General features: G+C 38.6%; 1 protein-coding gene across 3 annotated transcripts in view; it reads right to left on the bottom strand.

Moving 5' to 3' along the window:
- Positions 1 to 23,631, bottom strand: part of LOC123506071 — a 309,236-nt gene that overhangs the window by 268,845 nt on the left and 16,760 nt on the right. The window contains exon 4 of one of the 3 annotated variants that reach the window (XM_045257926.1): positions 17,666 to 22,065. The exons of 1 other annotated variant lie outside the window; for it this stretch is intronic. In XM_045257926.1, the coding sequence (XP_045113861.1) occupies positions 22,024 to 22,065 (42 nt within the window). In that variant the 3' untranslated portion in view covers positions 17,666 to 22,023. Of the gene's footprint in view, positions 1 to 17,665; positions 22,108 to 23,631 lie in introns of those variants that run through there. One more of the 3 variants, XM_045257924.1, reaches the window with a different exon arrangement.

Below are 23,631 nucleotides of genomic sequence, written 5' to 3'. Positions count from 1 at the left end.
TACTGGAGTTGTTGCTGCTGCTATTTCAACATCGTATTTCTGTTAACATTCATACGTTATTCGCGATGTTCGCCTTGTTGACATTTTTGCCATTGTTATGACTGCTAGTTGTTGTTGTTGTTTTTTTCTGAATACCACTGTAATTGCTGCTTTCTATGCGCTGCCCATATTGCCGTTTTTGTTTTGCTGCAATGTTGTTGTGATGTTCTCTTCTTTTTGCTGCAAACATGTGGAGCTGGGCGTGTTTTGCCACTGAGCATATGACTCTGTGATTTATTGGTGTGACCTTCCCTGTGTGCTGATCACGTTATCTCTGGCAAGACTGTCGTTCACCTCTGTAACCCGTCGAGCTGTGTCATGTTGGACTTCTGCTTGTGATGACCAGCATGTTTTATTTTCTTATTTAATGAGTAGTCACGTAGTAGGTAGATAGCCTCACTGTGTACTGCCTTATTGTTCTATTCTCGTCATTAAGAATATTTACGGCATTCCTGTGGAGTTTAGTTAACTATTCTACCTTGTAGATTTATTTTTCTTCATCCTAACATTTAATTTTCTATATTAGTATCTGGCCAATTTCATTTGCGACAGTACGTAGCTACATTCATTTCCCATTCCCAGTAAACAAGTTTTATTTAAGTGACCCAGAAACAACTGATCCACTAGTCACCATTGCAATACTATCTAGCGGAGTCTAGCCACATCACACATCCCACGGGCGAAATTAACTGCATTTCTACCTCCTTTCTTATTACTAAATTCCTCAAACAAGAAGTCTGCAAACACTCATCACACTCCAAGCAGAGTTTTTACAACTAACTCCCTCGCCCATAGGGAAGACTTAGGACGGTGGTATGAGCCGTCACTCAGCCAGCAGGCAGCTTCATGCTATCATTGAAGAGATGAGCCTTTCGTGAGATGTGTAAGGAAGCTATTTGCCAAATTTTGTACCGGTTGTGTGTTTACGTAGAAAAACCTCAGCAAGCGTTCGTTCTCTCTGCCCGTGTCTGACGAAATGTCAACACGAAGGGTCAAAACTCAAAAGCCCCAAACAGCTCGCTGCCGGGAACACAAAGTTTAAAATGTTCAGTAAAACGAAAAGTACTGAAGTAACGCTCATCTTCTTTCCACATATTCGCACTTTTTTCTTCTTCTTATTATTATTTATTTATTTATTTTTAGTTTACAAAAATGGGGCTTGGGAAGGAACGTAGTAATGTTCGGACGCAGACAGCACGTGTCCGCTGACCACGATATGTACGTGCTCACACGTGCGCTTTCGCGTAATATCGCCTACGTCGAAGTGTTTCGTCTTGTTTCCTTTCTCTCAGTCCACTCCAATGTGAACGTTTGTTACTGCCATAACATGTCAGGATCCTTCATCGTGCCCACGCGACACTAGTGACGCTCAGCTTCATTCTATTAACAGGGTAATCTATATACATCTAGAAACATTTCCTGGTGAGTAAATGAGAAAAGTGACAGCGTGAGCGAAGATTGTGATAAGCAAGGAGGCGTGACGACAGTTTGCCAAGTCGATGGTCTCCCCCAAGGCAAACTGCTGCCACCGGCATTCGCTTCTTATTCCCTCGCTCTCCTTATGTTCTCAATCCTTTCATACTTTGCCAAGATGTCGTAAGAGGTTTTTGATACAGATCTACTGTATTGTTACATTACTATCACGCTGCTGTTTGTCGAAAAAAGCCAACAGTTGTACTGAAGTGCTCTGAACCACAACGTTGGGGCTGCGCAAGATTCGCATGTTTCAACACTGACAACTTGTAAACCTCGTCCCGCCTACACTCCTTGCAATGCATGCCCTCCCCAACCTATCTCTTCACCTGCTTGTCTCCCCAACTCTCTCTCTCTCTCTCTCTCTCTCTCTCTCTCTCTCTCTCTCTCCACTGCTGCCTGCCTCACATTATTGAATAAACACACTGCTGCTCCCGCCTCAAAATAAGGTTGTTTTTATTTATAATGATGACTGACGCGGTTTGAATGATGCATGAATTTCTTGCATCACAGTAAATGAATTATATAAACTACTCCCCAACAACACACACACACACAGTTTACTAAAATGGATGGAAGACTTTTTGGTAGGAAGAGAAATGAGAACAATAATTAAGGACAGACCATCAGAATGGGGCTTGGTGGAGAGTGGAGTTCCACAGGGATCAGTGTTGGCACCAGTAATGTTTGCGGTCTACATAAATGACATGGTGGATGGGGTGTCCAGTTATGTGAGCCTATTTGCAGACGATGCAAAATTGTTAAGAAAAGTGAGATGTGACAAAGATTGCGAACTACTCCAGGAAGACTTGGACAGAATATGGAAATGGAGCTGTACATGGCAAATGGAGTTCAACACGACAAAATGCAAGAAAATAGAGTTTGGCAAGAGTGAAAGAAGAATCAGGAGTATGTACAAGATAGGAAATGAAGACATAAAACCAGTCATGAAGAAAAAGACCTTGGGGTGACAATTACCAATGACCTATCGCCAGAGAGACATATAAACAAAATAATTGGAGAAGTATTGAACTTATTGAGGAACATAAGAGTGGCGTTCGTATATTTAGATGAAGAAATGATGAAGAAAATAATTACTGCAATGATAAGACCGAGGCTTGAATATGCAACAATACAGTGGGCTCCGAACTTAAAGAAACACATAAGGAAACTAGAGAAAGTACAGAGGGCTGCAACAAAATGGTGCCTGACTTAAGAGATTTGACTTATGAAGACAGACTGAAAAGAATGCAACTTCCGACCCTGGAAAACAGAAGAGAAAGGGGAGACCTGATAGCAATATACAGAGTGATGATTGGCATGGAAAAATGGATAGGGAAGATCTGTGTATGTGGAATGAAAGAATGTCGAGAGGGCATGGGAAAAACTAAAATGGCCACTTATAGGAGAGATGTGAAAAAATATAGCTTCCCTCATAGAAGGGTGGAAGCATGGAATAGTTTAGACGTGGAAGTGGTCAACGCAAGGAATATTCATGATTTTAAGAAAAAGCTGGACATTAATAGATATGGAGACGGGACAACACGAGCATAGCTCTTTTCCCGTATGTTACAATTAGGTAAATACAATTAGGTAAATACGCTCGGTAGTTCAGTGGTTAGAGCGCTGGCTTCACAAGCCAGAGGACCGGGGTTCGCTTCCCCGGCCGGGTTGAGATATTTGGGTGTGTCTCCTTTCACGTGTAGCCCCTGTTCACCTAGCAGATGTAAATCGAGGAGTTGTGACCTTGTTGTCCCGGTGTGTGGTGTGTGCCTGGTCTCAGGCCTATCCGAAGATCGGAAATAATGAGCTCTGAGCTCGTTCCGTAGGGTAACGTCTGGCTGTCTCGTCAGAGACTGCAGCAGATCAAACAGTGAAACACACACAGGTCATGACCTTTACCACACCGATTTAGGGGGAGCGTGATTGGTCTTAAGCAGTATCCCACCAGATGGCCAAGCCTGTTTAACTTCCTGCATCACCCAAAATCACTAATAATTACGACACCTTGTAAAGGACACATGAGGAGGCATGCACATCCCACATATAACTAAGCAAATTACTATCAACATGAGCCAATACTAACCCAAGCCGTACTATACAAGACTTTCTTCATTTCAATTTCAGGTCAGTCCCTAAGGCCTGAAGGCTACCATAACCACTGTGATTAATGCAAGAAGGGAGCCAAGCATACCTCCGTGGTACAGGAAGGGAGACACTTCATCATATAGCGATACGATGGTTCCTTCCTTGCTCCAAGCCTTACCAAAACTCCGAGAAAAGTTCCTTAATTCTAAAAGTATTGAGTCTCACCTACAAGTATATACCTGCAGTAACCACACAGCGCATCCCTTTCCCTAGACTGTGTTGGCCATGGGACATAAGTAACATAAAAACCTACAGCAGTGCACGTGTTGATATAAACTAGTTATCAATAACGAAGAGATATCGGTTATTGCTTCTTCTCTCAACATTTTCCTTTCTGGATGTGAGCATGTAACGAAAGACAGAATCGCGTTATAACAAGTCACAAAAACAGTGATAATAACAACTGCTACTATGACAACTATTATAAGTACAACTATTATAGCCACCACTAACTACAACGCATCACCATAGTGAAGCCGCTAAGCTCCGCTCCCTTTATTGTGGTGGGTCAGTCAGTGGCAGCAGGTCTGGATGTGGGCTGTTCATCCGTGACTACATCTCTGCCAGTCTCTACACTGTCACTGAGGTTTCCAGGCGGCTCCCTGCGCCCATGTCTTCCACTAGAGCAGAACTGTATGCTGTACTGGAGGCGCTCCACATTGTGGTGCCTCTCCATAAGAATGTATATTTCTTTATTGACAGTCAGGCTGCATTGTATGCTCTTCAATCCACCTCCCCTATGGACTGTTAATAAGTGTCTTGATCTCATCCACGCCCTAGAAGGTGCTGGTGCCACGGTCCATTTCATCTGGATACGCTCTCATGTGGGTATCCCGTTAAATGAAAAAGCAGACCACCTTGCTCAGTGTGCCCTACAAGATGACACAGTGGACCTTGGCACTGAGCACACTCTGGGTTATGTTAAGAATAGCATTAAGGACTTTGTACAAAGTAGCATTAGTGATCAGTTGGAGCTTTATTGCCATAGGGGCAGTAGCACTAGTCTTCACTATGCACGTGTCTCCCAGACCTGTGCTTACACCTACGGGAGACACACTGCATCACTTGACAGGGTGGCAATGAGGCTCAGATTAGGCTACAAATACTTTTGGGAAGTTAGTGCTTCTCCAGGTGTGTGCTGTGTGCTGTGTGCTGCACCAAGGGGACACACTCTGCGTCACTATATCATGGAATGTCCTCTCATTGCTAAATTTAGGCCACAAGGTCAGCATGACTTGTACAGCCTCATTGACCATCTCCTAGACTCTGCCACCCTCAGGGATATACTCAGGGAATATCCTCAGTTTGCTCCCAGACTGTAGGATGTCTTAGGCAATAAGGTGTGCAATATGTGTATTTATTTATTGAAATACTTGTATTCTTGTTGTGTATACTGTCCAGAGTTATTTTTGTGATACTTTAACCTTAAGTCTTTGCCCAGGGGGTGGGTGGCAAGGCCCATCCTCCTCCTTTGTTGCAAATATTTATCAATTCAACAATAAATGTATCAATCAATCAACCTTTTCGAAAGTCAACCCAAAACATTGCTTTGCTGATGATACATGCAGCATTCACCCATCTCAGCATTTTGCAATTATGCTGGCTTGCTTGGCCTATGGCTGTAACATGAGGGGTGACAGTGGGGGACATAACATGCTACTGGTAAGGTGCAAAAATTTTCATGGCCAATCATCACATGACATGCTGGGAAATTGGCTTAAATCATGAGCACGCCAAAAAAATCGCGGGAGATTACATGAGGAGTTACTTCAAGACATGCTGGGAAATTGGCTTAAATCATGAGCACGCCAAAAAAATCACGGGAGATTACATGAGGAGTTACTTCAAGAATTTCATTAGCGGTTCATCTTCTGTAAGATCCACATGCAATCAAGTTACATTAAAGTATTACAGTTATATATGTGTGTGTGTGTGTGTGTGTATATATATATATATATATATATATATATATATATATATATATATATATATATATATATATATATATATATATATATATATATATATATATATATATATATATATATATATATATATATATATATATATATATATATATATATATATATATATATATATATATATATATATATATATATATATTCAAGACTGTTTTAATATAAAATTTTATTAAATCCTTCTCCTATTTGTTTTTCTTTTTTTTTCTTAGAAAATGCATAATATCTGTTTGCTATTCTACAATATAGTGGTCAGGTCAAGTTGGGTACTATATTATTTGCAGTGATGGATTAGTTAAGGGATGATAATGACAACCCTGAAACGATTTCACTGGAGGCCACCCGGGGGCCATTAAGAAAAGAGGCCTAAAATAGTTAGACTGAAACATTTTCCAATTAAAAAAGAATAAAAATAAATAAATAAAGTTGGTGAGGGATTAAGAGGGAACCATGATTGTCTCTCCCTTGGGCTCAAAATGCCCCTACTCCAACAGTTTTTGTAGAAATATTCAGTGTTTGGGGAAATTATCATGCATTAATATTACCTATGAAGCCAATAGGAACTATATTATATTCTAGTAACTCGATTACTATTTGTTTGTGTAAGCCATAATGGTCAGTCAAAAACGGAATATTGCAGCAGAGATGTCTGACATACAGACACACCAATATTTATTGCATCATTCATCACTTATTATAGTTAATGGTGAGTGTTTACTACTCTTCTGCTATATATATATATATATATATATATATATATATATATATATATATATATATATATATATATATATATATATATATATATATATATATATATATATATATATATATATATATATATATATATATATATATATATATATATATACACACACACACACACACTCTACTGGCTGATGTAGCATATTAGCATAGTATATATGCAGTTTGTGATTTACTGTGTGGGATCAGTTGTTTGTTTGTAAAAAACGTTTTGCCCGTGGTAGTGATATTTGTGATGCTTGCATCTGCATGATCGTTTGATTATTTCATGGGCGTTGATTCTTTTAAAGAAGTGGGGGGAACATGAGGGAGGGGTTGAGTTTGGAGGAATTTACTCCAAAGGGGCGAGCATAGTGAACCAAATTTGCTAATTTCATGGACATTTTGAGGCCAAATGAAGTATATGTTAGACATAATGTGCTATTTGAAATTTAACATTTCCTGTGCTTTGTTCTTCTGCCTGTGCTAGCATTAACTAATAGTAGTATAGCATAACTGAAATTATTGTGTATGTTAAGACCACCTATCACAAATTGTTTCTTGCCATCCACATATTTTTTTCTCTTCTTTTCTTTGAAGTAGCAACCTCTTCCAGGTAAAGTCGCCCAAGACAATAAGTGCATCATGACAGGGACACTGGTCCAGTACAGAGTCGAATTTGGCGTGCAACGTCTCCTCTTCAGTTTCACACACCTCGGTAGGAGGGAGGGTATACTGCAACAAGACATGAAACCTAGACTATGCTTCAGCCTTAGTCGCATTATACGCTCATCGACCGGAGTAACCTCTACAAGAGATGGCTACAGTCTGCTGGAGATGCCTATGGCTTGACATGGTGGCCATTGCTCATGCCAGACCAATAGTAAGTAAAACCCTTGCTACTGGTCTTGCCACTGCCAGGCCTCCTTGTCTCAGAGAGTCCCACCATATCCACCCTCAGCCTACTGAGCTCATACGATAGATGAGGCAGTCGGTGATTCTCTGAGAGGCTCAAGACGTTCCAGGAGCCTACACGTAGAACCCTCCGAAGGTTTACCCCAGGAATGGTCTGACGGGCAGGTGCCACGTCTGCAGCCTCATCAGCACCCCCAAAGTTAAAAATAGGGCAAGGGATCCTCCCATCCCTCTCAAGACACAGGGATCTCGCAAGCTTTCCCCTGCATCCATCATATGGGTAGGTAAGCCCCTATGGTACCTTGGTACCCGAGGGGCTTGCACTGTTGGACCCCTAGTAGAACCGGATCGGGATCGTGGCAAGAGGCTTGCCCGTGCCTAGAGCCTTGACCCCAACCTCTACCTCTAACTCTGGCAGTGGCTGTGGACGTTTTTTTACAGGAAGGGGTTGCAAGCCCCAACCAGCTTGGTCAGCCTTGGACAGGGACAGTGGTATCCCTGAGGGTAAAAGATCCTGGCTGCCAAAGAAAGGGCACAAAAAGGGAGGAAAAGACAGCAAAAACAGAATGGGAATGAGCTATGGGACATAGAGGGCACTCACTCCTCACTTGGATAGAATCCACCCACCAACCAAATGAAACCTTGCAACAAAACAACATTCTAGCTAGGAAAATAAATATACACATTATAGCAAATTCCCAAAAAGTCAGCAGCAGACAAAACCATATTAGCAATCTATAAGCAGATTACAAATGCCTCAGGTTATAGTATGCAAGACAACTGTGACCATCATACCTGCCAGATAATAGTACTTCTATAGAAATCATGACATTAGGCATCTAATCTTTAATAAGTAAATTAATTTAAAAGAAGAAAAAACTAATAATTATTCATAGCAAAGAAAAGTGGCATACATATAGAGTAATTCTGAAATTAGAGATGAAAAAACAGTAGATAATATTATTTTCAATAGTTTAAAAAAATATCAAAATTATTCAGTATGTTTATTCAATAATGTATCTGCATGATTACAACTGATATAATACAAAAAAAATGTGTATGATGTTCATTAAAATCTTGGAGTCAAAAATTCATTGAAAATATCATAGAAATACATATAACACATACTCATTTGTAACTCCTAAACTCCTCTCACTACAAAATATTATGAACTTAACTGCTTCATTCTGCAGTTCTTATGCAGCTCTTCATAGTATACTGCGATAATACATATATGTAATATGAAGTTCACTCACATTAAGTGCTACCCACTTATAATTTCAGTATTCACAGCTCAATTTATTACCAAACTTATGAAATTTTGTCAAACGTTACTAGAGTATTCACAAACACTAATCTTTCCACCTTTACGACATTAAGATCACAAGAATCAATCCACATACAGTACTAGGTGTCTTGAAGCATAATAAGAGATTGGTATACAGTACAAGCTACTGACATAATGTATTGCTAAGAATAGTGCAAAACTGGCAGTGAGATAGTCAAGTCAACAAGACATAGCCACAGATTTATGCAGTTCTTATACATTTTTTCCTTCAATTGGGATGTTATTATACTCAGGTCACTTTAAACTGGTGATTTGGGTGCAGTCCGTTTTTTGACAGTCCTCCACTGTTGCCACATCTCTATAGTTCACCACCCCATCCTCCAACTGCAAATTCAGGCAAGCATGTGATATATGGAGAGGTGGCCATACTGGGAGATGAAGCCCACACCTACACCTAAACGGCCAGTTTAAATTATTGTTTCCATCCATTTCAGGACAATGCAGTGCAAAATATTGAATAATTGTTTAAATGTACATAGTCTGTATCCTTGTGGTTGCAAGTATTTGCACAATAAAAATGGCTAATTCCTCTGAAGCATCAGTGGGTATTTATTTTCTTTCATTTCATTGCAGCTTACATCACATGACATACTGGGAAAAAGAAACAACAATTAACAAACAATTCCTATGTTTGTCCTTGCTTTGAAGTAATGTATAATAATGAACATAATGTTTCATAAAATATATAGAGCATTCCTTATTATTTATCCTTTGTATCTTCATAGCTGCTGCAAATATTGCATATTTTATTAACCTTTTTATCTAAACCTTTACAACCACAAAATTTTCAAGTCTCAACAGTTCAGCATTCTTTATATTAATCCTCAGTACAGTACTGTACATCAGCACTTATGATTTAATAAACATCCACATCTACATCTTCAACATACATGAATATATAAAAGAAGATTGATGTGCCATAACAATATGAAATAAGAATCATAATGTACAACAATTGCAATGAAACTGGCTGACATTTGGAAATCCAGTTATAATATATAACAAACATTCCAAAAACATCTACATCTACAAGATGTCATAGTCTGACATTCACATCTCCATTGAGTTTTCTTAAAAACTGATATATACATCCACAAAATAATACACATGATATCTGCATACATATACATTTGTGGATGTTGAGTTTAGACACCCAGTAGTACATTTCTACCCCACACGATCTCAAAGTCAAAGATTTGAAGCATATCTATTATACTTAATCACCAAGTCACTAATTCACTATTCTTTATAATCACAGTAATAAAGAGATTGTGACTAGCACTAGACTAGATTGAGATCAATTAGTAATCTTTTATAGCAGAAGTAAAATTGTGAACACATTGTTCCCTTATATAGTTGCAGGATGAGGCTATCTAGATTGCCTAGTTTTCAAAACTACATTTATATTTTCGATGATACTATTATATAATGAAATGAGCTTGTAAGAAGAAGAATGCCAAATATTTCTCCTAGAACCCACAACAGCATAAGATATGAAGCTAAGGTAATTATATAAAGTAGGCATAGAAAGTAGGTAAAGATATGTTCAACAGAACTTTGCAGTGATAATCCTACATTTCAGTTTTCTAGATAAATATGACTAGACTGCAGCTCTTTAATTTTTAAAGCTATTCTTGGCTTGTGTTAATTCCCCAAGATTTCAATATGTGAAAATAAATATTTTAACCATATTTTCCAAAACTTTCTTTACTGAAGAGATCTATCACCAAAAACATTATTAAGTATGCATGGTTTACATTTTTAAACAAAAAGAATAAAAGTAACAAGGTTAGACTGGGAAAGGATTATATATTCTAGAACTTTAGTATGATAATATAATTCAGAAAACATTAGTAAAAGAGAAAAAAAGTGATGTATAAAATTAAATTACAAATATGACTCAAGAGGACAATGCGCACACACACACACACACACACACACACACACACACACACACACACACACACACACACACACACACACACGATAACAATCATGGCGTCCACGCCTCGACAAGCCCGGGACTTTGAAGGGTTTGTGACTACTCCAAGAGGACTGGAGAAATTAGATATGGATGCAAGAATTCAGGCATTAGAAAGTAAGTTCCTAAACATTTTATCCATAGAAGAATCAGATGAAAGATATGACAGGAGTGGACAAGGAGACAGGACACAGAGAGCTTACCTCGGGCCCTGTAATACACAAATAGGTAAATACAAATAGGTAAATACACACACACACACACACACGGGACATCGTCGATGGCGGAGGTGGTCGCTGAGCTCCAGAGCAATCATCTATAATTCTACAGTTACCTAAGAGTAACCAAGGTGGGAAAGGAGCTGGTAATGTTTGTCCCGTCTCCATATAGTCATGTTAACTGTTGATTAGCAAAATAATGTCCAGTGAAGGTAAATATAAACTGTAGCCTGCGTTTGAGCCATCAGCTGGTTTGTTTACATCTCTGCAACATGGCGGCCGTGAACTCGAAAGAGGAATCAGACTTCACAGGGTTTCAAGGAATAATGGAGAAGAGCGCTTATGTGAAGAAAATTCTGGAGTTAGAAGGTAAAATTGAAAACTGTTTGAAAAGTATGAGGGCCTGGAAACGAGTTATGACAATGTAAGAAAGACTGTGCCGATATGAAGAAGGAAAATGCAGCACTGAAAGAGGAAGTTAAGCTAATTAAAGTGAATTGCGAAAATGTGGAGAATCTCTAGGAAAAGTGATGGAGAAGCAGGCTGAATGGAAAAAAGTCAGGAAGTGGAAAGAAAGGAGGTAAATTACAAAGTTGCAAGTCTGGAAAAGGAAATCAAAGAGTCAGGGGAGAAAACTTTGGGCCTTGTTGAAATTATAGATCAACAGATCATAGAAGAGAAGATAGCTGAGAAAGTGGTGAAGGTTATTAAGTCAAATGAGACATTGGTGAGGGAAACTGTAGACAAAAAGAGATGTGTGGTGATATTTGGTGTGGAGGAGGATAAGACACCGAGTAAAATGGAGAGAGAGAAAACATAAAAAGGTGATAAATAATATCATTAATGTGGTGCAGGAGGAGGAAAAGACCTAGTACAAGAAATAGAGGACTTCCATAGAATTGGAAAGTTCACAAGAGAAGGTATGAGGCCAATAAGAATCAAACTTAAGTCACAAAAGGATGTAGATGAATTGGTGGAGAAGTCATGGAGGCTAGCCCAGCAGGAAACAACAAGGAAGATTTGGTTGAGAAGAGATCTCGGTGAAAAGGAAAGAGAAATGTTAAATGAGTTGAGAAAGGAGGCTTTGAAAAAATGAAGAGAGGACAGAAGAGGAGAAGAAAGAGTTTTTCTGGAGAATCTTGGATATGAGACTGAGGAAGTGGTTCATAACCCAGAAAAGTACAGCAAGAAAGGACTAAAGAAACTTACATATGAGCGAAATGTAATGTATTCCAACATAAATGGAGTGATATCGGGATTTTAGAACTCAACGATTACTTGAGGGACAAGAACCCAGATATTGTGGGTCTTACTGAAACAAAACTGAGAGAGGGAGAAGACCTGATGAAGGTTGGAGAAGGAAATATAATGTTTGGAAAAGAAATAGAGTAGGTAAGATGGGAGGAGGAGTGATGTTGCTGGTTAAAAAAGATATAAAGGTGGATCAAGTGAAAAAAGGTATGGGAAAGGCAGAAGTGCTAAAGATCAGAGCAGAAACTAATGAAGGAAAAAAGAGGCACTACATAGTGGTGTACGTACCACCTAAGACAAATGCATGGTCAGTACAGGAATATGAAGAAATGATAAGTGATACAGGAACATGTCTGGAAGAAATGTTGGGTGGCTGTGAACGAACTATAATGATGGGAGATTTTAATTGTAAAGAGGTGTGTTGGGAGGACTGGTCAATGGAAGGATCAGAGACAACATGGGGAAATACACTATTGACACTGGCAATGGAAAATGTGTTAACTCAGTGGGTCAAAGAAGATACTAGGTTTGGAGGAGAGGGAGCATCGTCAAGACTGGACTTGGTCTTTAGTACAGAGCCAATGGTCATTGAGGAGATGAGGGTGGAGTGCCCTTTAGCAAAGAGTGATCATGCAGTTTTGGAGTTCAAGGTGATAGACGAAGAGAAATCTAGAAGAAATGAAGAATATAAAGTGGGAAGATGGAATTATGCCAAGACAGATTTTGGAAACCTAAAGAAATTCTTTCAAGAGACAAATTGGATGAAATTCAAGAGTGCTAAGGAGCAAATGAAAAGTGGAAGGAATTTATAAAAATATACAAAGAAGGTGAGAAAAATTTGTACCAATAAGACAACATAGAGAAGTTGGAAAGCAGGACTGGTTTAACGATAGATGTGAAAAGGCTAGAACAAGAAAAGAGGATGCATGGAAGAGGTGGAGAAGGAAAAGACGGATTAAGCAGTGGGAAAGTTACAAAAGAGCAAGAAATGAATATGTGTTGATTAGAAGAGAAGAAAGAAAGAAACAAGAAAAGGATATAATTGATAAATGTAAAGACCAACCAAGGCTTTTTACAGACATGTGAACAACAACATCAAAAATAGAGAAAGTATTGAAAGTTTAGAAGTAAATGGAGTATGCAGTGAAGATCCCAGGAAATGGCAGAGGCTATGAATGGATGCTTTCGGAAGGTATTCACAAAGGAGACTGCTTTTGACAAACCACTGGTAATGGAACAGAAAGGGATTATGAAGGAGTTTCAAGTAACTGTGGAGGAGATCAAGAACATGATGGGGAGTTTAGAAGTGAGAAAAGCTGTGGGACCTGATGGGGTATCAGGATGGATTTTAAGAGAATGCAGGGAGCAATTGGCAGAAAAAGTTTGTGAAGTAATTGATGCCTCATTAAGGGAAGGTGTAGTGCCCCAAGACTGGAAAAGAGCTAACATTGTCCCAATCTATAAATCAGGTAACAAGAGAGACCCATTGAACTATAGACCAGTGTCACTTACAAGTGTGGTAGCTAAGATGTGTGAGAGGGTGGTGAAGAATAGATGGACAGACTTCTTGGAGAAAAATGACATACTTTGTGAGTGTCAATTTGGTTTTAGGAAAGGGCGTTCATGCACGACAAACCTGATATGTTACTATTCGAGGGTGATAGATGTAATACAGGAAAGAGATGGTTGGGCTGATGGAATATATCTGGATTTAAAAAAGGCCTTTGATAAGGTACCACACCAGAGACTGATCTGGAAACTTGAAATGGTAGGAGGAGTGCATGGCAGTTTACTAAAATGGATGGAAGACTTTTGGTAGGAAGAGAAATGAGAACAATAATTAAGGACAGACCATCAGAATGGGGATTGGTGGAGAGTGGAGTTCCACAGGGATCAGTGTTGGCACCAGTAATGTTCGCAGTCTACATAAATGACATGGTGGATGGGGTGTCCAGTTATGTGAGCCTATTTGCAGACGATGCAAAATTGTTAAGAAAAGTGAGATGTGACAAAGATTGCGAACTACTCCAGGAAGACTTGGACAGAATATGGAAATGGAGCTGTACATGGCAAATGGAGTTCAACACGACAAAATGCAAGAAAATAGAGTTTGGCAAGAGTGAAAGAAGAATCAGGAGTATGTACAAGATAGGAAATGAAGACATAAAACCAGTCATGAAGAAAAGACCTTGGGGTGACAATTACCAATGACCTATCGCCAGAGAGACATATAAACAAAATAATTGGAGAAGTATTGAACTTATTGAGGAACATAAGAGTGGCGTTCAGATATCTAGATGAAGAAATGATGAAGAAAATAATTACTGCAATGATAAGACCGAGGCTTGAATATGCAACAATACAGTGGGCTCCGAACTTAAAGAAACACATAAGGAAACTAGAGAAAGTACAGAGGGCTGCAACAAAATGGTGCCTGACTTAAGAGATTTGACTTATGAAGACAGACTGAAAAGAATGCAACTTCCAACCCTGGAAAACAGAAGAGAAAGGGGAGACCTGATAGCAATATACAGAGTGATGATTGGCATGGAAAAATGGATAGGGAAGATCTGTGTATGTGGAATGGAAGAATGTCGAGAGGGCATGGGAAAAACTAAAATGGCCACTTATAGGAGAGATGTGAAAAATATAGCTTCCTCATAGAAGGGTGGAAGCATGGAATAGTTTAGACGTGGAAGTGGTCAACGCAAGGAATATTCATGATTTTAAGAAAAAGCTGGACATTAATAGATATGGAGACGGGACAACACGAGCATAGCTCTTTTCCCGTATGTTACAATTAGGTAAATACAATTAGGTAAATACACACACACACACACACACACACACACACACACATGAAACAAAACTAAATAAGGCAATCAAAATAGACTTGGATAATAGGTATAATGTATGGAGAAGAGACAGAGTGGGTAAAGGAGGAGGAAGAGTCATGATTATGTTAAGGAAGGAGATAGTGATAAACCAAGTGGAATGTGGGGAAGGAAAAGCAGAAGTATTGCATATTAAGATGCATATTAATAAAATAGAGTTAACAATCATTGTAACATATGTGCCACCAAAAACAAATTCATGGAACAATCAAGAATATAAAGACATGATAGATGACACAATAAGGAGTCTAACGAGAATCGTTAAAGAAAGGAGAAAAGTGATATTAGTAGGAGATTTCAACTGTAAAGAAGTGGACTGGGAAAATTATGAAAGTGGTATGGGGAAGAAGCCTGGGGAGAAAGATTCTTGAACCTAATGATAGACAATATGATGGACCAGAGAGTAAAGGAATGCACAAGATTCAGAGGAAACGACGAGCGAGATTGGACCTAGTTTTACAAGGGGTATACAAATGAATGATGATATAAGATATAAGTGCCCATTGGGAAAGAGTGACCATGCAATATTAGAAATAGATATAGAAGAGGAAAGGAAGATAGAGACGATTCATACAAAGGAGACCGATTAAATTACAGAAAGGCTGATATTGAGAATCTCAAGAACTATTTTAAAAACGTAGACTGGGAGGAGATGGAAAACTCAGAGACAATGCAAGAAATATAACTTATTTTTGGAAATATACAAAACAGGAGTCAGGAATATGTCCCAAAATATAGACCTAAAGAAGAAGGAAAGAAAGATTGGTTTAATGCAAGGTGTGCTAGGGCAAAGGAGAAAAGAGATGGAGCATGGAAAAGGTGGAGGAGAAATAGAAATCCAGCAAATAAGGAAAACTTCAAGGCAGCGAGAAATGAATATGTTAAGGTGAGGAAGGAAGAGGAAAAGAACTTCGAAAAGGACATTGTCGAAAAATGTAAGGAGCAACCAAAATTGTTCTATAGATTCATAAATGGAAAAATTAGGCAAAAGAAACAATAGAAAGGTTAAAAGGAGAGAACGGGATGGTGGAAGACCCAAAAGTATGGCAGAACTATTAAATAAAAAATTCCAGGAGGTCTTTACTAAGGAATCCAAATTTGAAAGGCCACAGGGTAATAGAGAGACAATCTATATGAAAGAGATTAAAGTAACCAAGCTTGAAATAAAAGAGTTAATGAAGGAACTGGATGAAGAGAAGGCAATGGGACCAGATGAAGTCTCAGGCAGAATACTGAAAGAATGTAGGGAAGAACTAGCAAGTCCTATATACAACATCATAAAATGCTCAATAGAAAATGGAACAGTACCAGTAGAATGGAAAAGAGCTGAGGTGGTTCCCATATATAAGAGCGGAAGGAAGGAAGAACCTTTAAATTACAGACCGGTATCACTAACTAGTGTAATATGCAAGATGTGTGAAAGAATAATAAAGAAACAATGGATCGAGTTCCTTGAAGACAACAAATTAATATCAAATAGCCAATTTGGTTTTAGAAAAGACGGTCTTGTGTAACTAATTTATTGAGTTTCTATTCTAGAATAGTTGATAGAGTACAAGAGAGAGAGGATGGGTTGACTGTATTTATTTGGATTTAAAAAAGGCGTTTGACAAAGTGCCACATGCAAGATTACTATGGAAGTTAGAGGAGAAGGGTGGCTTAAAAGGAAGCACATTGAGATGGATAGAAAATTATTTGAGGGGGAGAGAAATAAGGACGGTAGTTAAAGATATGAAGTCCAAGTGGAGAGCAGTAGAAAGCGGAGTGCCACAGGGGTCAGTATTGGCACCAATACTTTTCCTCATTTATATTAACGACATGCCAGAAGGAGTGAACAGCTACATAAATCTGTTTGCAGATGATACGAAACTGTGCAGAGTTATAAAGCAAAAGAGGATTGTGAAATACTGCAAGAAGACCTAAATAAGATCTGGGAATGGAGTAAAAGTGGGAAATGGAATTCAATGTGAACAAAAGCCATGTCATGGAAATGGGAAAGAGTGAAAGACGACCTGTGGGAATCTATAAGATGGGAGATGGAGTAGAACTGGAGAAAGTTAAAAGGAAAAGGACTTAGGAGTGACGATGGAAGAAAACAATCAACCAGTAAGCCATATTGATAGAATTTTTAGAGAAACATATAATTTGCTAAGGAATATTGGAATAGCATTTCACTACATGGACAAAGAAATGATGAAGAAATTGATAAGTACTATAATAAGACCCAGATTGGAATATGCAGGAGTAGTGTGGACCCCTCATAAAAAGAAACACATAAGGAAATTGGAGACTACAAAAAATGGCTACAAGAATGGTTCCAGAATTTGAAGGGATGACATATGAGGAGAGACTAAAGGCTATGGATCTACCAACCCTGGAACAAAGAAGGAGAGAGGAGACCTGATACAAGTTTATAAATTGATCAACGGAATGGACCAAGTGGATAATGAGAAACTGATCCTGAGAGAAGAATATGACATCCGAAGCACAAGATCGCATAGTAAAAAGCTGAGAAAAGGAAGATGTCTGAGAGATGTTAAAAAATATAGTTTCTCGCAAAGATGTATTGAGACGTGGAACAGTTTAAATGAAGAAGTAGTGTCTGCAACGAGTGTGCATACTTTTAAAGTAAGATTGGATAAGTGTAGATATGGAGATGGGGCCACACGAACATAAAGCCCAGGCCCTGTAAAACTACAACTAGGTAAATACAACTAGGTAAATACACACACACACACACACACACACACACACACACACACACACACACACATAAAGATTCTTCAGAAAAGATATGTAAGCATTGCCAACAATCTTTCCAATAATAAAAATTAAATATTTTACTTACATACATTTTATAGTTTGTAACCTAAACAGTCACTTTTAGAAAAGTTAATTTTGGTAGCATCTAATTTGATACAAGAATTTAATAGAAAATGTGATCTTTCATAACAACACATCAAACACCTAAAACTTATTTGTTATTGTCTTAGAAGTCAGTCCACAAATACTTAATGTTTCCTTAAAGTTTGATGTCATGATGTTATTTCATTATGCTAGATTGAATTAAACAGGAAGGAAACATTCAGAAGAAGCACCATAGTTTTGGAGGAGATAAGAGCATCACATGTCACCTCAGTAGAACACTTTGTTTGAAACAAACACAGCTGTTTTGTTAGGTGAAGCAAGGAGCAGTCACAGATGATAATTTCCCCTCATGTCAATATGAGATACACTAAATTTATTACTCTAAGCTTCCAAAAACATGTGAAGGACTAACCTAAAGCCCCATATACACTGTGTGGATTCACTTAGCCTCATGAAACATGGATGGTGCTGAAGTAACACGAGCATATGTACTAGGAAGCAAAGCTGCAAGACACGTTATGTGGTGTTCAGTCACCATTCAGATTTGAGAGAGGGAAAGCTGTGTGCTTCGAAGGACTACTTTTCTATTAGAATTCTTTCTAAACTTTTATTTCTCATATTTTCATCTTGTATTCCTTACTTTTTATATTCTACAGGCAAGGATGTTCTTCAGAATTTCTATGAAGTGCAGTGTGACTTTCTTGGTCCATTCAAATTTTTTTGCTGTAACTGCCAGTGTGTCTGGAAACATCCATCCTCTCAGATGGTTGGTGTAACACTGCCCCAGCAATACAAAATGGGAACTTCCCATGAGTGGGATAATGCTGTACAGTGTTTAAAACTCTTAAAATAAACATGTTCCTACAACACTGAGTGCATACTTGCCCCTAGTGTATACAGGCCTTTAAGCTCCTATGTACTGTATTTGATGGTTCATAAGACACACCTTTTCCCCAAAAAACAAGTCTCAGGAAATGAGCCTGCACGCTATGAGACCAAGGTTCAACATTGAGGCACTGGCTGGTGGCAACAGAGGCTCTTAAATCAAATCCCAGACATCTTTGCACATTAAACAAAGTGGTGACTGGTACTATACCACAAAACAACTCTTTCTTTCAAAAAGATGTGATATATAATAAGTCATACTTACTGGTAATTCATATAGGATGGCACCAGTCAGGAAGAATTTGCCTGAGTGACCATGCACCACACATTACATTTTTTTCTTTTTTTCATGTACAAAAGAAGGATAAGTCAAGGGCAACAAAAAAAAATAGAAAAAAAGGGCCAATCAGTCACCAGTCGCTTTACAGAGCTGAAAGAATTAGCCAAAAGATAGGGACAAATGTCTTGAAACCTCCCTCTTGAATGAAGTCAAGTAATAAGTTTAAAATACAGACACTGGCAGGGAGTTCCAGAGGTTTACCAAAGAAAGGAATGAAAGAATGAGAGTACTGGTTAACTCTTGCATTAGAGACTTGGACAGAATAAGGATGAGCAGAAGAAGAAAGCTTTGTGCAGCAAGGCTGCAGGAGGGGGGGAGGCATGCAGTTAACAAAATCAACACAGCAGTTAACATGAAAATAGCAGTAAAAGATAGCAAGAGAAGCAATATTCTGGTAGTGAGACAGAGACTGAAGACAGTCAGTAGAGGAGGAGAGTTGATGAGAAGAAAAACTTTTGATTCCACCTTGTGTAATAGAGCTGTGTGTACTAAAACAAATACATGGTCGATGATCTTGATCTTGACACGGGCAAAGTTCAGTGTTCTTTATAGTGTGATGTCGTTACACATTGAGGTAAGACACACTTTCATACAATTAAAATTGTACCTATCTTTTAACATTCTTATCTTGCATACATGTAAAAAAAAATATATATACATATATAAAAAAGTTATGATTATTACCCGTATAGTCTCTCACAGTCACTGCCAGTACCATATGCCAGGTACATGTTTACATCTCACAACAGGATTGCTACATAGGCTAATAGCAAATATTTAAGTTTCCAAACGCAAAATATTGGGATCTAATAATGATCTAAATGCATGTGAGAGTCTTCATATATCAGGTGAAATCCTTCACTTTCTATTCAGAGCTTAAATCTGCTCATTTATCTTTTTTTTAGTTTCAATATCTGCCAAAACTGGGTGCATCTTATGAGCCCATGCATCTTATGAGCCATCAAATACAGTAATTATTTTCTGGCAGATTTTCTCAGAGAAAGGAGGGGCAAGATGTAATGTGAAACTCATATTGGCAGGAGTTCTGATAATGAATGTCACTGATTGTATTGCTGGTGCATCCTTACTTATAACAATAAGAACATGCTTCTACATTTTTTTTTTTAAATGTAGACAAATAAGACTGACTGCATATAATTTAAACAGAAACAGTCTACACAGAGCCATAGGTGCCAAATAGCTAGCTGTCTTCATAGACCATGAGTCATCTTAACTTCTTTCCAAGATTAGTTAAGGTGTAGACAACCATGACAAAGAAAAAAATTATCTAAGTAGGTAAACTCAGAGAAGACAACACTAATATAACCCCACTAAGGCTATTTCCTTCTTTACCATGTGTGCCTCCTGAGGCCAGTCCGTGGAATGTGAATCGCTCCACTAGATCCTACTCACTGCTTCATGTTAGAGGAGCAGTTTACCATAAAAAAGCAGTCACCACCCAGTGATGAAACTCAGCACCTTCCATTTACTAAGCATACGTGCTAACTGTTACACCACAGATGTCTTACAAGTGATAATTCTCACATTTCCTCCCTTCTCTGCCATTGCCAGTTTTCTATAGGAAGCAGAGGCTGTCTGTCCTTAATGCTCCATTAACTAAGCCACATCAGTGGACATTATCCTAATTGGATTATAACACACAGGTATGGAAGCTGCAAGCCATATCTGGCTCCAAGAGGAAGACAATGGGCTAGGCATGCTGCTGGCACCTGCTGCACCCGCCCACCAGTAAACACTTGAGCGATCCCACTGGTGGCATTTGTGTCATGAAGGAAGTCTGTTACTATGGCAAAGCTAGAAGTGATCAAACAGTGATGCTGTGCAGTACATTATGTTTGTTATGCTTTTCAGACCTTCAATGTGTGGTGGAGGTGGGCAAAATTTAACGAGAAACAGCAGATCAGTCTGAACATAGAAGAGGATGGATAAACCAGTGAAAAGGAGAACCAAGCAAGATATTTTGTGCCAATATTTCTTTGAGCACAAACAAGCTCCAAGTGAACTTATCTCCCAGTACTTTTATATAGTGAAGAGGCAGGTTGAAACTTTGTAGGACCTCATTGTGATACTGACAGCTCAAAATACATATTGGTGAGAAAAGTTATAGTAGGTGGTTGCAACCTCAAGTAATACCTATACTAGCACTGAGAGAGGTATTAACAAGACATGATGTACAAGTATCTCATATTTTGAGAGTGGAAAAAGGGATGCAAAGTCAGGAATCTCACTCTATGGCAGCAGCAGGGAGTGTTGTTGACACAGATGACATAAAAGTCATGCACTGAAAGCTGGATGGTTATGCAATCTTCCTGGGAAAAGCAATGTGGGTGAGGGTTGTCACCATAGTGACAAAGGTGCAATGGTTAGCAAGTCTGCCTAAGAAGTGGCAGGTCCCACAGTGGTAACTGCCTTTTTCTGATGCACCCCCCTACTCTAACTGGTAGGTTTTCATTTTAGATGTACTATCAAAGACCCCTTAGCAAGATACATATACAAAAGGACAGCTTGCCATCCTCTCATATGATCTTGACAAATATATTTCATATTACTCATTCTCTACTCTTCAAACTTTAAAACTCAGTATTTGTGCTCTCCAATACCTACAAATTGTATAAAACCAACATCCAAAAACGTATCCAATTACAGAATTGGCAAAGTTTGTTAAACCCACTCAATAAAACACTGAACAATAAATGATGCAGCAATTACAGAATGCCAAACATTGTTAATCAAATAATTACATAATTCTTTCATTTAAAATCTGGTTACAGGCATCCTAGGCCATGGATATACCATAAGTGCCACTTCCTCTAAATCCCTGATGAGCCATCGGGTCCACAGTTGTGTCAGTGGGTCAGGTGTGAGTGGCACTTTGGTGGTAGTGGACCTTGGGTGGCTGAGGGTGGGATTAGGGTTGCCTCAGGGGTGTCTCTTTCGAGACATTCGTTGAAGGAAACAACCCTTGAAGGAAGACAGGCGCACATCAATCTCTCCTTCTTCAAGCTAAAGATGAATAAAAAGATTTACCTTCAATAGTAATACTATCCCCGATTAAGTATGCTTCATATTTTGAAGGGAAAGATATAGTGCAAGTTGGTAAATCATATAATACAAAGAGGAATATAGAAATTAAACTAATTATCAGGAAAGTTATACATAATAACATACATGTTGCTAAAAGCGATCTTCAAGAGAAAGAGATTAAGTGAAGGAAACATAATTTATTTTACAAAATGATGATGATAAGCATTCATCATAAAATACAATGATTTGTAAACACATGTAAATAGTATAACTGTAAAAAGAAAAAAATTCCAATTCATAACTCATTTACCATATTTCCATTAGATATACAGTGGTACCTTGGAGTACAAACGCTTTTGAATACGAACAACTTGGATAACAAAAAAAAAAAAAAAAAAAAAAAAAAGTGTTTTTTTTGCATTGGAGGACGATCTTCGCTTTGGAGTGCGAAAAATAACAAACGCAGTCAACAGATTGCACGCAGCACTGCACAACAATCAGCTGACTGCATGCTGGGGCACCACGCTGCCTCAGTGCCTCAGGAGTGTTGTTTGCAGTTGTTTGGTTGTTGTTTTGTAGTGCCAGGGATAATAATATTAAGTATTTTTAGCAGCACATATGGTCACGAGACATACAGAGAGACGCATGAAAGATTCTAGAAGATCTGAAGGCAAGAGAGAGTATCCAGCTCATGAATCAACAGTCTTAACCTTTATAGCCCGTCAGGCACAATCGTGGCTCTTACATTAGAGCCTTTCAGAAGCCGCGCTCCTTTATGCCGCACAGTTTATTTATGCTTGAGGCTATCTGTCATATATCAAGGCCTGTCATTGGCCCATTGTTTTCAAGATGGTGGACACTTAGCCAATCATGTATCAGCATTTACAAGGATATGTTTGTGTAGGTGTGAGGGCACCAAGCGTGGGGATGGTGAGAGCACTTATGTCACTATGCTGTATTTTATCATTTTTTATGTATTTCTTGGTGAGATACAAGATATACATGTATTTCCGTGGATAAGTAAGCAGTTCAGAAACATATTATGATACATGACAATATTGGAATTGTTATTGGTTTAGATAAGAGTGCGTAGTGCTGGCTTGCTGGAGTCAGCTGAGGAGGATGTGTTGACGCTGGGTCATGGTCAAGACGGCCCCTGACCATGACGGCTCTCCACGACGGCCCACCCCCGACAGCCCCACACTACAGACCACGGCCGCCTCAATTTCTTTTTTACCCGTAAGATGGTTTTAAATTATACTTGTTAATAGAGCATCTTATACTAAGACAGATTGTATTAATAAATCAGTCACTCCCCACTCCCCCATCCCTCCCCATCCTTCCTCACCCAGTGAAAGGTACTGTACCACGTAGTACCGTACGTGAGTGCTTACTTTTAATCACCGCAATAATGTTATCGTATAATGTTTATCAGTAAATTGCATACTTGTTGATATAATCTGTCTTAAATGTAAGATTGCAAAACATAACATTAAAACATTA

This window comes from Portunus trituberculatus, chromosome 19, assembly GCF_017591435.1.
Source record: "Portunus trituberculatus isolate SZX2019 chromosome 19, ASM1759143v1, whole genome shotgun sequence".
Taxonomy (NCBI): Eukaryota; Metazoa; Arthropoda; class Malacostraca; order Decapoda; family Portunidae; genus Portunus; species Portunus trituberculatus.
This window is presented reverse-complemented; position numbering and strand designations above follow the sequence as displayed.